Here is a 15,206-nt window from a genome sequence, read left to right on the forward strand (position 1 = left end):
CATGATTCACCCCTGTTATGTCCTACTTGTGGAAAACGGAAGTGATGTGCAGCGATATTGACTTCAAATTCCTTTATTAGAGATATTAGGGAACAGAAAATATTTTTGAAAACGAGACGGTGTAAGTCCATTAAAGGGACCCTCCCACCTTCAAAAAAGTTAATGAATTGGCACGAAAGTGATGTCGCTCGGTTCAGAAAGAGCGAAAATCTACCAAATTTCATCGAAAAATATTCACCGGTTTTCAAGATATTAGACTTTTACTTTTGTTTACTTTTTGGGATCTCCGCTGTTCCTAGCGACTTTATTTGAAAGTGCGGCATTTGTTGCGCGCAAAGCAGCATATACCACCGCGTGCTACCAAACGTTTTAGTAAAAGATTTAAAAATCGTTAGATCTCCGCTGACGTCACAAATTCTAAGGGGGCATACCAATGCACTAGCCCCTTAGAATCCGAAAACTGCAAGTTTGAAATTCCATATCTCCGAATTAAAGCATTTGTCGATGTTGTGAGTGCCCAAACCGGTATTTGCAGGCCATGGCCACCAATTTGGCTATCTCAACTCAAAACTAATGTTAAGGTGGGAGTGTCCCTTTAAAAAAGCTGAAAGTGAGCACTGCGCAGTCAGCAGTCTGTCTCCAAGAGAATAGCGAATTGTCTTCTCCTGGACAATTTATTGCCTGTGTAATTAATTTATAATGGTGTTACTTACAGGTATTGTGTGTTTTTCCAGATGTGGATGGATCACAAGTTTGTGTGGGACCCCAAGGAGTACGGCGGCGTGGAGCAGCTGTATGTGCCCGCAGAACACATCTGGCTCCCCGACATCGTCCTCTACAACAAGTGAGACATCGACTCCATTCAGCAGTGTAAAGGACTGATACGTTAAATATGGACCCTTGCAACTTACGCCAATGCCATGCCATATTGAATAAGGTATTACGACGGTCACAAAGAAAGGGAAATATTCCACATGAAAGAAACCCATTTACTATCTAATGAAACATAAAGCCGTTATGGTTGTCATTTCGAACCGTGATTGAGGCTTGGAAAATTGAAGAACTCGGCACAGGCGAAATCCCAGCCAGCATCCGCATTCCGCATGCCTTGGGAAGTCTATTACTGGGTTCACAATGCACAAGGACGCATTAGCCGATAATGACTTCCTCCCCCCCCCCCCCTCACCTCCCCGACATCATATCTTGAATTAGAGTTTTCAGTCTTTTTTAGGCAGTCTGATAAACTATTTTAACAATTTATATGCGTCGTCTTTTTGGGTTCTTGTCGGCTTTCATCGAATTGACATCGATAATTAGTTACAGCCCTCTGTAGACTGCGTGGTAGGTATTTTTTTTTCGACAAAAACGAGAATGAGGCAAATAGTATGCTATCGGTCATTCGGAAATCGTAACAGCAAGACGCGCGAGACTCCACATCTTAGATTGGCATCAGCACCGTATTCATTTTCCATCTAGTTCAGCAATAAAACCTAAAGGTTTATATTTGCCCCCAAAACAAACTTTTGCATTTTGTTGCCACACAAGGCGCATACTTCGTTTAGTTATAGACCCAATCGAAGGAGTGGAGCATGGCGCATCTATATGCAATGAGTTCCGACCGACTGATAGCATAGCCTTTGAGTTATTATCGGTTTTGTCGAAAAAAGAATACCTACCACGCAGTTTGCTGAGGGCTGTACAATGCACATTGCACAAAGCTGCTTAGTGCTTGTAGTTGTTTTATGACAGACAAATGAATTACCGACGATAATTTCATGAGCATCGCAGCAAAAGCTCAGTGTATCAGAAAATTAAGCACTTGGGTAAAATCAGTCGATTTAATGACAGAGCCAATTTCGAATCCAAGGAATCAAAGCGGCAGTTTCTAAGTATGCTGTTTAAGTTGCTTCACGCATTCAGTTAGCTGTGCAATTATGTTTATATGCAGTATGCACGGTTTCTATGTAGTCATTGCTTCCCCTGTAGTGGGGCTACGACATAATTCAAAAGTATTCGCGTTTTACGATCTTGGCCGCCTTACATTCAGCAACATCAGCCTACACAGCAGGTAACATTGGCAACTTTTCTCATTTCCGCTCTCGGAGCGAGCGGCTGTGAATATGCGGGCGAATGGCAGGGTCGTCTCTGGGGCGGCTGGTGGCGGCGCTGTCTGGCGCTGCGTGGGCTGGGACCGCTGTCATTGGGCTGTACCGGCCAGTGAGGTCGTACCGGTGGCACTTCAGCTCGTATACGGCGCGTCCGGCGGCCGGGAACTGCAGCGGCACCGGCCTGGCGGCAGCAGTAGAGAACCCACGCAGCTCGGAGACGGCAGTAACCAGGACGAAACCCAAACAAGAGGAGAGCAGACCAGGCCAGACCGAACCAATTAATCGAGCTTGATGGGGCCGGACCAGGTCAGGTTTGACCATATCAAAGCCTTCCAGGCAGCTCCACACAGAGCTGGATATTAGTAAACCGATGTACCGAATAATAGAAATTAGCAATAGAGCGTTTGGCAATCTCCGCATCCGAATCGCAATTTCACATCACATTTCGAGAACTGCTTGGTTGACCACATTTCTCTTGATATCTTCATTGACGTATGATATTAGTGGGACCAAACACAAATGCAATTTCGTTTTGGGCGTCTGATGTTATTACGGCCGAGTGGATCCGGTGGTGGAGCGATCCGTTGATCTGTCGGGCGAGCCGATCCAATATCGGCTCCCGGCCCGGCCGCGGTCGTTTCACCGGACAGCGGTGGCCACCGCTCACCGAAGGCGGCCCAACGGATGGCCGCATTTGTTGCCGTCATTGTGGCGCAGCGGCGGCGCTGGCGGCGCGCCGCGCCGAAGGTGGCGCGCTCGGCCGTCGATATTCGGCCCCCGGTATGCGTCTCCCCCCGGCCGGAAATATGGGGCCGGCGCCGTTTCCTGAATGCTTCATCGGTGTGTCCGGCCGGCCGGGCCGCGGCGGGGCCGATATTTCGCGGCGCTCTCTCGCTCCGTCGGCGCTGCGGCGGGCTGCACAGCGTCATAGCAGCCAGTCAGTCTGGTGTGGTCTGGTCTGGTCTGGACTGGTCTGGTGCCCATACCACAGAGGCGGGAGCCGGCAGTTACCGGACCTTCATTTTGTCCGAATTGCTCTGGGCATGTGTGAGTGCTCCCACCTCGGCACTATTGTGGGTACCGTCTCCATTCTGACGCTCCTTTACCCGTCCTTCTTTTCCTGATCACCTTGTCATCTCTCCCTCCCTCTCTCTCGCTCTCTCTCTCTCTCTCTCTCTCTCTCTCTCTCTCTCTCTCTCTCTCTCTCTCTCTCTCTCTCTCTCTCTCTCTCTCTCTCTCTCTCTCTCTCTGTCACTCTTGATTTCTCTCTCTCCTCTTGGGACCTTTCACCTTCCCTTGTGATCCCTATTTTCGCACAAGCGGCGAGGCCCACCACACTGTATCAGCGTTCCATTAAAATGCACAAAAAGCCATAACCATTGACTACTACCTACCATTAGTCGACACTCAGAATGAATCAGAAACCCCTTCTGGTCGAGCTAATCGATCAATTTATCGAGCAGTCACGGTCAATTTGTATTTGTGTGTCAATGCATACAGACGAGTTTCGTTCCGGACGCTATTGCCTCAAGACGGCGTGCCATTTGTTTCAGCGCGGATGGGGAATACGTAATCACCACTCTGACCAAGGCCATGATTCACAACGACGGCCGCGTGCTCTGGGATCCGCCGGCCATCTTCAAGTCCTACTGCCAGATCGACGTACGCTACTTCCCCTTTGACCAGCAGCAGTGTTTTATGAAGTTCGGCAGCTGGACATATGATGGCCATCAGGTGAGAGGAGCATGTGATCGGTACCATTTTGCTATTCAATGCTCTTTAGACATAAAATTAAAATCTTTTTTTTTTTTAATCAGGAAGTTTCTGTCGGCGTGGAAAGAGATATTCGTATTCCGCCTTACATGAAGGCTTGTGATAACTTAATCCTAGGTGAGATAACGTGAATAGTTAATTATTACGTATGGCCAGACATTCAGAGGGAAGCTGGGTAATCAATCATGTGCGTAATTAACGAACCGTGCTAAAATATGTATGCACGAAGTTCATGGTGTGATCCTGCACCTTGACTAATTGCTAATGCTGTGATATCTTCATTCTTCAACCCTTGTAATGGCAGGACTACTCCGTATTGTTTGATATATGAAGAGGGAGAGGGAGAGGTGGAAGGAGAGAGAGAGAGAGAGGGGGAGAGAGAGGGAGAGAGAGAGGGAGAGAGAGAGAGAGAGAGAGAGAGAGAGAGAGAGGGAGGGAGACGGGAGGAGTAAATGCCATTCAGGCAAGGCGGGTTTCATTCCGGCCGGTGCCGCGGCGCAGGTGCCACTAACTGTTGCTCTGTCATCTGCATGGGTGCCGAAACGACCGCCGCCCCCGGGGAGCTCAGTCGTAGAAAAGCAGGCGCAGTTTTCTCAAAAGGCACACTTAACATGAAAATATCTAGCCTGTGAAGAAATTTGCAACAATCAGTCAAAAAAATCACACCAGTGCACTTATTTCTAAACAAAGCGAAAATGGGTCATTTACAGAACTCACGACAGAAATGGCCCCAACTCAGTAGTTTGCCGTGCTCACTGCTCAGCTTTAGCTATATGGCTTGTCCCTTGGGAAACGTTCTGGTTCGGGTCAGGTCCCAGAACCATTTGCGGGATAATGTGGCGCTCCTCCCATACGTAAGCAGCACCAGTTCCCCCAGGCGCCCATTGACGCCAATGTCTGTCTATATAACATGAGCGGCGAACCTGGTGACCCCTGGGTGTTCTCAGATCGACCTGCGGCACATAGATCAGACGCCCGACTCCAATTTTGTGGAGCTCGGCATTGACCTGAAGGAGTATTATCCGAGCGTGGAGTGGGACATTCTCGGAGTGCCGGCCACGCGTCACGAGAAGTTCTACCCGTGCTGTGTGCAGCCCTACCCAGGTGAGAAGCAATCGCATTTGTTCACTGCTCATCTTTTGTGTGAAACTGTTCGTAAGATCGACGACTTTGCGCTCCAATAGTCTTAAGTTGGTCTATCCATGCACATCAACATTCGCATTTTTGATACAAGGTCTTAAATGGCTGGAGAAGCCTGCATCAGATCCAGCTATAAAAATAGGTCACTTATTGGTCGGAGCATTCAACATTCTCCAATGAGCGTAACATAAAACATTCAAAATTTTATCAGCAATCTCAACGTACATACGGCGCTGTTCTCGCGTATGCGGCTCCCCGGCTCAGACGACTGGAGATGTAGACTGTACCGCCGGGCACGAGAGTGTTGCGGAACAGCCTACCTTACAGTTCTCGTGGCGCACGCTCAATCTGTGCCGTTACCGAGTCGGAATGAGCGGACATGTTTTCATTTTGCCAGCGCAACTAAGTGTCTTCCGGTTGCTGCGATAGAAGCAATAGTGTTGTAACATGTTCACTACTTTGCAATGAGATAACAGATGATGATCGTGAGGAGCACAGCATCACTGACGACGCGATGCGCGCTACGCTGTACGACGCAGTAAGACGAAAAGCTGTACTCTTAACCCTATTAGTGGCAGGGGGGGGGGGTGTTTTTATCCACCCCTCAGGTTTTTCGGGAATATCTCCGAAGCCGCTGAAGCTACAATGCTGAAATTTTCTGACTTTTCCTAAAACTAAATTGGGCACATTCCCTGAAAATTTCAAGTTCATAACTTTACCAGGGGCGGCTCCAGAGCACTGGGAATTGGGGGTCCTATTCGTGAAGCGAGTCATTTGGGCGAAGATCACGATGCTGCACCAGTTTTACGAACAGTGAATGAAAGGTATCATGTGATAACATATACAAAGTTATTGTGCATCCTCTTCTGACACGTTTTTGCTATAATAGGCGGATCCAGGCGTCCAAAAAGGGGGGTTATTTTTTACCTCCCAACATAGGTGCCCTGACACCGCCTATGCATGACCAATACAATTTTAGTCGTTCTCTCATAAGAAAATTGTAACATAACAAGTCCATTGCCACCCTTTTTAGAAACAGTACCTACCAACAAAAACCTTATTTACTATACTTTTTGTGTACCCCCAATCTCAATGATCTGTATCCGCCTATGATTTTTAAAAATGCGTATTTTTAGGATCCATGTGAATTCCTGGTTCATTCTCTATCGATCGGCAAAAGTTGCGTTAAGATTGGTTCAGAAACCTGGCTGTGATAAACAGTCTAAAATGTATCTGCAATTTGCCCGTTTTTACCCCCCTCTACCCCCTATTGACATTATTTAATTTTTTTTTAGAAATGTAGATCTCGTTGAGCCAAATCGAATGCCGTTTGAATTTTGAAAATCGGCCGGTTAGATCTCGAGATATCAAGGGGGGGGGGGTCGTAAACAGCCCCCCCCCCCGCCACTAATATGGGGTAGCCAGGAGCCTGCCACTAATAGGGTTAAGTTATATCAAGTTACGCAACAAAATAGAAAAACCGAATGCTAGCAATGTCATTCCTCAAAAGTCTGTTAAACCTCGCATGTATAGGGGGGTCGGATGGACCCCCCCGATGGTTTTTCGCGAATAACTCGCGTAAAAAGCGGCCGATCGCGACAAAACTTTCAGTACCCTCACATTGATCAATTTTACACCTACCCTGAAAATTTCATGACCCTGACCCAAATGACCTTTGACCTGTGACCTCTTTTCCGAGACCATGTTTGGCCGGAATCGCGATTCTGTGTATGTCGGCTCGCATTAGCCGCGCGTTTGCAAGCTTTTCGTGGTTTCAAACGTTCAAACATGTGATTTGATGTTGCTTCCATGCATTAGGGTGGGTGTCAAGGTCACCTGAAGGTCAGGTCAGGTCATTGACCTTTGGTGACCTCGGGTGACCTCGGTTCACTTTTTCGAGCTGTACATGTTTCTACGCTGGTTTTTGGAGCTGAATTCGAATTTAGCAACCATTTGAACATTTACGAAGTAGTTTTGGTGCCTTCGTAACATGTTACGAAGCTGTCAGAGGCGGTTGACACGTACTACGAATACCCGTCACGATGCCTACTGGTTGACCTGACCTGACCTGACCCGACCTGGTCTAAATGCTTAAAGACATCATCTGTGATCAAAACTAAAACGATATTCGTGATCAGCACCCCGAAAAACCCCTTAGCAGCCACACTTTACGACTTTCTAACAGGTCCCGATTTTCCCGACTTTGGGTCATTGACCTGACCTGGAAGGTCACCCAATGACCTAGGACCTTAAAATTGGGTATCATCGGCTTCCTCTCGTCACGGGCAACACGCTCGTTTTTTCCGCGAAGCTCTAGCTCGATCAGGGGCCAAACGGCAAGGGGGGTTCGACCGACCCCCCCCCCCCCCCCCCGCCTACACATTAGAAGCTGGCAAACGCCGCACACATGCGAGGGTTAACTTCTTGATTTGGTTTTTCGCGTTCTGGCACATGTATGTTTCAAAACTTTAAAAGAACTCCATTATCGTAATTTATTTCTTTTCGATTAACGAAACTTTCTGGGCATGGCGAAATTCTCCATTGAAATGTGGAACGAGTGAACAGCTCATTTCTCGCAGATTCTGCTCTTCTCTGGAGGTCAATGCTGGACGAAAATGAATGGCATAAAAAGAAGAAAAATATTACAATAGTAAACTACTTTTAATCAGCAAGTAGTTGGCTTTATTTGAGAAAATAATTGTAATAAGAAACATTATTGCTGTTTTATCAAATGCACACGTATGTAGCAACTCTGCGTTCATTGAATGAGCTTAGTCCTGTATTCTCACCTGTGATCTGATGACGAGTCTTGCATAATGTCGGAGGGCTGAACATTTATCTAAAATAAGTTATTTATACGACGTCGCACTATGTGCTGCTATTTATTGCCTCGTTTAAATTTTAACGCAGAAAAATGGACCGTATATGTCGGCCGCCATGGCAGGTCTTTTGTGCCGTGGGATCACTTTGTTTTCACCAGCGCCAGATGGAAGAGGTCAATTCGTGTCGCCGTTTTGTTTGATGGTGACATGGTGCTCCGCGCGGAGATGTGGCGGCACTGAAGGCGGCGGACGATATGACGCTGTCCCGCCGCCAGTCTGGACAGCCTCTCGGCTCACTGCCTCGCTGAAGGCCTCGCCGAAACTTGGTTTGACGTTTGGCGGCACTTGAATACTGATGAGGCCTGGGGACTGAATCCACCTTCGGGACGCTATTTTTCACCGACGTGCCTCCGAGTGGGAAAAACTCGCCAACTGGGTCCCAGAAAGTTTCGCTCAGTCAGCATTAGTCAATAACGTTCTGCTGAACTGCGATACTAACGCGGCACTCGTCTGTTTTTGCAGATATCTACTTCAACGTGACGCTGCGGCGGAAGACGCTGTTCTACACGGTGAACCTCATCATCCCGTGCGTGGCACTCTCCTACCTCTCCGTCCTGGTGTTCTACCTGCCGGCCGACTCTGGGGAGAAGGTGGCCCTCTGCATCACCATTCTTCTCTCCCAGACCATGTTCTTCCTGCTTATCTCCGAGATCATACCCTCCACGTCTTTGGCGGTGCCGCTGCTCGGCAAGTACCTGCTCTTCACCATGATTCTTGTCACCATTTCTGTGATCTCCACCATCGTCATCCTGAACATCCACTACCGGAAGCCGTCCACGCACCGGATGGCGCCCTGGGTGCGGCGCTTCTTCCTGCAGGAGCTGCCGCGCCTGGTGCTGATGAAGGTGCCGCAGCGGGCGCCGCCGCAGCCGCAGACGCCGTTCGAGCCCACCCAGCCTCCGGGGGCCACCCTGCCCGGACAGTTTCACCCGGTGCATGCCGAGGTGGCCGACAGCGCCCGCCTGCAGGCGCTCAACTTCTTCGGCGACGAGCGCCGCTTCCCGTACGAGATCGAGCGAGCTATCCAGAACGTGCAGTTTGTGCACCACTGCTGGAAGGTGCAGGATCAGTTTGATGAGGTGAGAACACGTGAGAGGGAGCTCAATGAGGTGAGAAAATGTGAGCGAGGAGCTCAACAAGGTGAGATTGAGAACACGCGAGCAGTAGTGTTGATGAAGTGAGCACTCAGCAGGAGCCTGCGCTGAGTCTGAACGAGGTAAGTCGATGACTCAGACCAGGGTGATGGTCTGCTAGCTTCGCTGACTGACGAAGGTGATGACTCGTGTGTTAGCAAATAGCCGAGACGTAATTGGACGGCGCTGACCACGCACTCGTGACTCGCAGCGGAAGTCTGATGGTACGCATTTTCTTGAAAGTCCTTGAAAGTGTGGTGAACAATTGATTTGCCTACTACTAGTAGTTTCCTTTCCGTTTTCTCTTGCATGCAGATTATATATTTTTTCAATTGTATCCTTCATATTCCTGACGCGTTTATTTCACTCTCCCTGTGCTTGTATGGTTCATCAATCATCTCCATCAACTGAATACTTCGGAATGGGATGTTTGCCTACCTGCATGCTCCCATACGCATTAATAATGGCTGTCAAGCTAGAGTATTTTATGATAGGCGAGTCGCCTGGTAGCTTGCGACCATCAACGATTGAGTTTTCTATGGTCTCTCTCTCTCTCTCTCTCTCTCTCTCTCTCTCTCTCTCTCTCTCTCTCTCTCTCTCTCTCTCTCTCTCTCTCTCTCTCTCTCTCTCTCTCTCTCTCTCTCTCTCTCTCTCTCTCTCTCTCTCTCTCTCTCTCTCTCTCTCTCTCTCTCTCTCTCTCTTCTCCTTTCCTATTCCTGCAATGGTGTGTATGTGGCACCTGCCCGGACTGGGCCCGGCCGGTCCAGTTTCGCTCTCACCCGCTCCCCACTCGGTCCTACTCCGTGCCACTCTCTCCCATCTCTGTCCCACTCTGTTCCACACTGTCCCTCCGTTCCATTCCGTCCCACATTGCCCCACCCCGTCCCACGCCGTTCCGTCCCACTCTGTCCCACTCTTTTCCACACTGTCCCACCGTCCCACTCTGTCTCAGTCTGTTCCTTGCTGTCACCATGCCGTTCCACCCCGTTTCCAGCTCTGTCGGTATGCCTGTTTGGTCTGCGGCCCTATCAGTGCCGGTTGGCGATCTGCCATCCCCCGGCGGCGCCGCACCAGTTGAGCGAACCACGGACCGCCCCTTGTCGCCAAACGGGGGGGGGGCACTGCAAGGGAGGGCGGATAACGGTGGGGAGGGGGAGGGGGACACGATTGGGGCGGACGTACATACAAGATTTGGGGGTGGACGGACATGGTGGGGAAAGAGCGGACACGGTGTGGGGAGGGGCGGACACGATGTGGGGACATTGGGACGGACATTTTTGGGAAACACCTGTAAGACAGTAGGGGATCAGAGGGACAGGACGGGGAACAAGCAACGCATAGTGTGAGGAACCGGCAGTGACTTTACATGTAAGATATTATGGACATGTATCAGAAGCAGATTCTGAGGACCGGCGAGCCTAGCCGAGACGGCGGCCGCGCCCGCCTGTGAGTCGGTATCAGCTGGGTGCCGCCATGGCGTCCAATGCGGAGTCCCCTCCCCTCCCCCCGTCCGAGACGGCACTGGTAAACAAGCCTGTTTGGGAGCGAGCTGTGGAAGCCCCTCGAACTCGGCTCGAGTGGATGGGAGTAGGAACGATGGATTGGCTAGCTTTCCTTCAGTGTGTGCCTGTGTTTCATCCTGATCTCTTCTTTTCCATTCATCACTGATGATACTCGGGAAAGCCTGTGTCCTGAGCTATTATGTGATCAGGAGATGCTTCTCCCTGCCCCTAGATGCCCTCCTTGCGGCCTTGCCCCTCCCCGCCCGCCCGGAGCCGGTGCGCCGGCAGACTGGCTGCTACGGGCGGACGGCGGCGGGCGGCGGCTGCGGGCGGCGGCCGGCGCTCTATTGATCGGCGCGGCCGCCTGTCTGATTGCAGGAGGACCAGGACTGGGCCTTCATCGCCACCGTCATCGACAGGGTGCTGCTGATCGTCTTCAGCGTGGTCTCGCTGCTCGGCACGCTCATCATCCTGTGCGACTCGCCGTTCCTCTACGACACCACGCAAGCCATCGATATTCAGCTGTCAGAGGTCGCCCATCAGATGGGCATGTTCGCGGGCGAGGCGTGAGAGGCGCGGACATGTGGTGAACCTTGACGACCGGGTGACCTGGTGATTGACGGTGCCCTTGGTGACCTGGCGACCTAGTGACCGAGCTCAACAGTGATGAAAAAAGTGAACACAACGGTGACGGGGAGTGGGGAGCAGTGGCGAGGCTGTTCACTGTTGGTTCGTTGCTAGTTTGGCCGCTGACTGAACTGTGATCAGAGGGTGACAGGGCGATGGACGTGGCATGGACACAGAGACGACGGATCCCGTTAGAGACGAGAGTAGCGACACGTCCGGTAGATATAATGCTGGCTCTCTAATGCAATGGCGAAGGGAGAGCAGCGCGACGATGGGGAGAGCTGGAGAGAGATGGAGGGAGAGAGAGAGAGAGGGGGGAGAGAGGGAAAGAGGGAGAGGGAGTGAGTGAAAACTAGGCAGAGAAGAGCGGGAGTCGGTATCGGTTTGACAAGCGGGTGATATCGGTCGGTTACGCAGCTATGCTGGAGGAATATGCAGTGTCACTAGGTGGTGCGTACAGTGACGGAGCTGAGGAGTGGCGGAGTAAATGGGCGAGGAGCGGAGGAGTGAAGCGGAGACGTCCGCCGGCGCTGTTTTGGCAGGCTGCTGCCGGTCGCTCTCAGAGCAGCTGACGGGCCGACACTCGGAGCACGCTAAACCCGATAAAAAGGCTGACGACGTGCCACCAACTTGAGAGGAAACTTTGCAACTTGGCGCCGGGGGAGGCTGCAGCATAGAGTGATCATTCAGGATGTTTCCTTCGAAGGCGCTCGAAGTTGGCGCTCCGCGAGCCATTCACAGATAATGTGTTCGGATATTCACTGTCAGAAAAGCCACAGCGCTCCCACTTTTTTTTCTCCAAAGAGTCCCTTTAATCACGGACACGTTGCCGGAGATGGCGCTGTGTATAAAGGCTGCAGAGCCTGTGATGGCACCGGCTCAAATGGGACTGGTCCCCTAATGATCAACATAATGACTTTAGTGCTTAATAGTGCGCTGAACGTCGGACGTTTAATGCCGAGCGAACGCCCGGGCCGACTTCGCCAGCGCCTCAAAACGCCGACGAGGCGATTTTGCTTCGCAGAAATGATGCATTAATCATTTCCAATGTCGATTAGGAATAATTGGCATTTTGTTACGTTTTGTCAGCGGAGCTCAAGTAAATCGTACCTCAGTGACAGCTGTTGGAATTAGGATCGCAGACTGGCAGACATGAGCTTCCATATTTTATCCGGCAGTGACATCCCGCACGGACTTTTGACTTATCAAGCGGCATAATTGCGCTAGGAAAACACGGACGAAGCTTTATATGCCGAAGCACATTTTTACAATCAGAATTATTATAATACTCATTTGCATCGGATACATTAGATTGCACCTTTCCATGATAATATGCACACTGCTCAAAGTTCTTGCAAGATTCAGTCTGAGCTCATTACCGGGATCAATTACACGGTGCTCATAAATCATACTCACAGGCTAGATTTTAGCGTAAAGTTTTCATACAAGTGTACACACATGCAAGTGCTCAGCTCTTTTAGTCTGGCCAGCTCAAGCCTCATGCCCTGTGTTAGTGCTGACTTTGTGTGGTCTGGTAGGGTTTGTTTGTGTTTGTTTGGCTCCTTGTTACTTTTATTTAACATCCTTATTTATCTAGCTGCTGGTGTTCCAGCTAGAGCCCATTCTCGGGATTTTGCTACCATCCGTCGGAGTGGGATCTCGCTCCGCTACATCGACCCGTTAAACACGACCCTTTGTCCGTTTCTGCCGCTTCCTCGGTCCGGGTGTTGCCAGTTATCTAGAAACTCACACAAAGAACTGGCCGAGACTGCTCGCTCTATTTGTGGGGATTTCTGCCGTAGCGCTCTGTTGCCACGAAACGAACTGAGATCGTGTCACGCAGAGCGGGATACCTCCACCACATTGTGACTGGTTTCGCGGCCGGTTTACGACTGGAGTCCATTTCCTTGTTCAAATGCAGCTGGAATTTATTGTTGCCGTGGCATTCGGCAGTCTTGATGCAGCTGGAGACCAAAGCAGAGCGCCGGTCTCCCATCACAGAGAAAATGACACCACTGCTCGGGCCGGTATCGATCCACAGTGGCGAGCGCGGAGGTCGCGGACGGCCGCTGGGTCGGCTCCGTGCGGCCCGTTAGCAGGCGTTCCAAACCGAGGCACGCTCCCGACGAAACGGGACGCGTCGGCCTCGCCGCGATCCGAGCCGTTTGTCGCAGCTCTGGAACGCTGGTGCGTAAACGAATCGGATGGTTTCAGGACGAGTGAGCACAGCGCGAATCACTGCCGGGTGCGAGCAGGAGAATTCCGACAGCCGCCGCGAGCTGACCCGGCCGACAGCGGGCGATCGAGAGCCGCAAGACGTTCGTGATCACAACGATCAATAGCGCGCGGATGTTACCGACTGAGACATGTGCCACTGACGTGGCTTGGCTTTGAAGTTCTCGATCAGACAGTCGTCATTCCAGTCTCAACTACTGAGGAATAGGCTCAGTTTCTTCGAGGATGGGCTATCCGAACATGTCTAAGGGTTTGTTTGCGCATGGATTGATCGTTCAATAATAGCGAAGCCACTGAGATGCCACTGGGCTATTTCTAGGCCTCGGGGGTTATCTCGCGGGGATACTACCAAAATAGATTGCTGACCTCAGTTCGGCACACCCGAACGATGCAAACGAACGATACTCGACCGAACGACTTGCGTATAGTCCTTTCCATGACCGAGCATTGGACACCGATTTAATTGAAATTAAAAGCAAAGAAGCCAACCAATCGACATTTCATTTGAAAGGCTCTTCTAGCAAACAACCACTACCTACATAAAATTTTCTAGTTAGATAAGTACCAAACGGATCAAACGGATCAAATGGGTGCCCAATATTCCGTTGTGAGAAGTCGTGATAATGACAACTTTTATGGAAATATGGTGCCGAAAGAGATCATGCCTCGACTATATGATGGACGATGGTGTCATGTATGCAGACCTCGATTGAACTGGATAGTAACAGTGTGGATGAGCTCATAAGCGGGCACCCTATGCAATACAACATCAGCAATGTCTCATAGGCTACATAATCTGCTCGAATGTAATCGCAACTTGTTGACGTTGTCGCCACATGTCCCCTAGGGGCTCGGTGTATCCCCGGAGCCGGAGGCGGGTCCTCTGGGTCCAGGACGGGGTCCCGGTGCGGATCCTGCGGATCCTGTTCGAAGGGACCGGCCACCGGTTCCGAGTCACTTGCTCAATGTTACGCGCCGCCTGTTTCGATGGTGGTGCAGTATGCGGTGGTTGATCTGAATCTTCAAGATCTGGCAGCAATAACGAGTGTTAATTTGGCAGCTTTGGATGCGTGCGTGATCACTGATCTGTGGTGTATAAAGTGTGCGTTTTCGCGTGTACCATATCTGCGTACGTGTCTGTATGCGCGGATCTGTTTACGTTTGATCATCCCTGCTGAGCGCTAGCGATATAAATGTTTGCGGGCTACAGAGCCGAGAGAATAGAACAGCACCTACCTACACTCAATCAGTTCTTACAGTCACCCAGCTATAGCGCATACCTCTAGCATCCCTATTTTCTGTCATCCACTGTGAGCGGGACGCGTCAGACTACGGCGGTGTTATGGTGTCATCAGGCCGATCAGTAAAAGTCATCGGGCGCATTGGATGCGCTGTTCTGTACCTATGTGATGACGAGGCCCATCACCGGAGGGAGGCCAGGGTGCATATACCTACCGTTTGCTGTGGATGCATGTGGTGGACCTGAGATCGGGAAGAGACGGCTGCTGAGAGCGGCTCAAAGAGCCCGCTCTGCGCGTCATACGGGGCCCGGGGGATGTCCGGTGGACTGCGACTGACATCAGTTGGGTGTGAGACAATCAGCGAGCGAGGGCTTTTTACGTTGCAACTCCGGTGGATGTCAATAAACGGGTCGATTTCGGTCGTGTCGGTGTTTTTATCGCTCGGAGATGCCGTCTACAGCTGCGTCGCGCGGTGCTGCTGACACCGGACGCCGCCATCTTGCCAGGCAATTTGTGCGGCGGCAAAACGGCTAATAAACCTGGGCTATGTCTGTGTCTCAGAAAC

At 50.8% G+C, this 15,206-nt stretch overlaps 1 protein-coding gene across 1 annotated transcript; it reads left to right on the forward strand.

Moving 5' to 3' along the window:
• Positions 1-734: 734 nt before the first annotated feature.
• On the forward strand, positions 735-15,065 carry LOC122370198 (acetylcholine receptor subunit alpha-like 2; the record flags this gene model as incomplete). The annotated part of the gene is made up of 5 exons (XM_043345589.1): positions 735-844; positions 3,662-3,842; positions 4,829-4,985; positions 8,366-8,982; positions 10,917-15,065. Coding segments are annotated over 5 exons (1,257 nt in total), but the record flags the coding sequence as incomplete, so codon positions are not given.
• Between the last annotated feature and the right edge of the window lie 141 nt (positions 15,066-15,206).

The sequence above is a fragment of the Amphibalanus amphitrite genome, unplaced genomic scaffold, assembly GCF_019059575.1.
Source record: "Amphibalanus amphitrite isolate SeventyFive unplaced genomic scaffold, NRLGWU_Aamphi_draft 001108F_arrow, whole genome shotgun sequence".
Classification (NCBI taxonomy): Eukaryota; Metazoa; Arthropoda; class Thecostraca; order Balanomorpha; family Balanidae; genus Amphibalanus; species Amphibalanus amphitrite.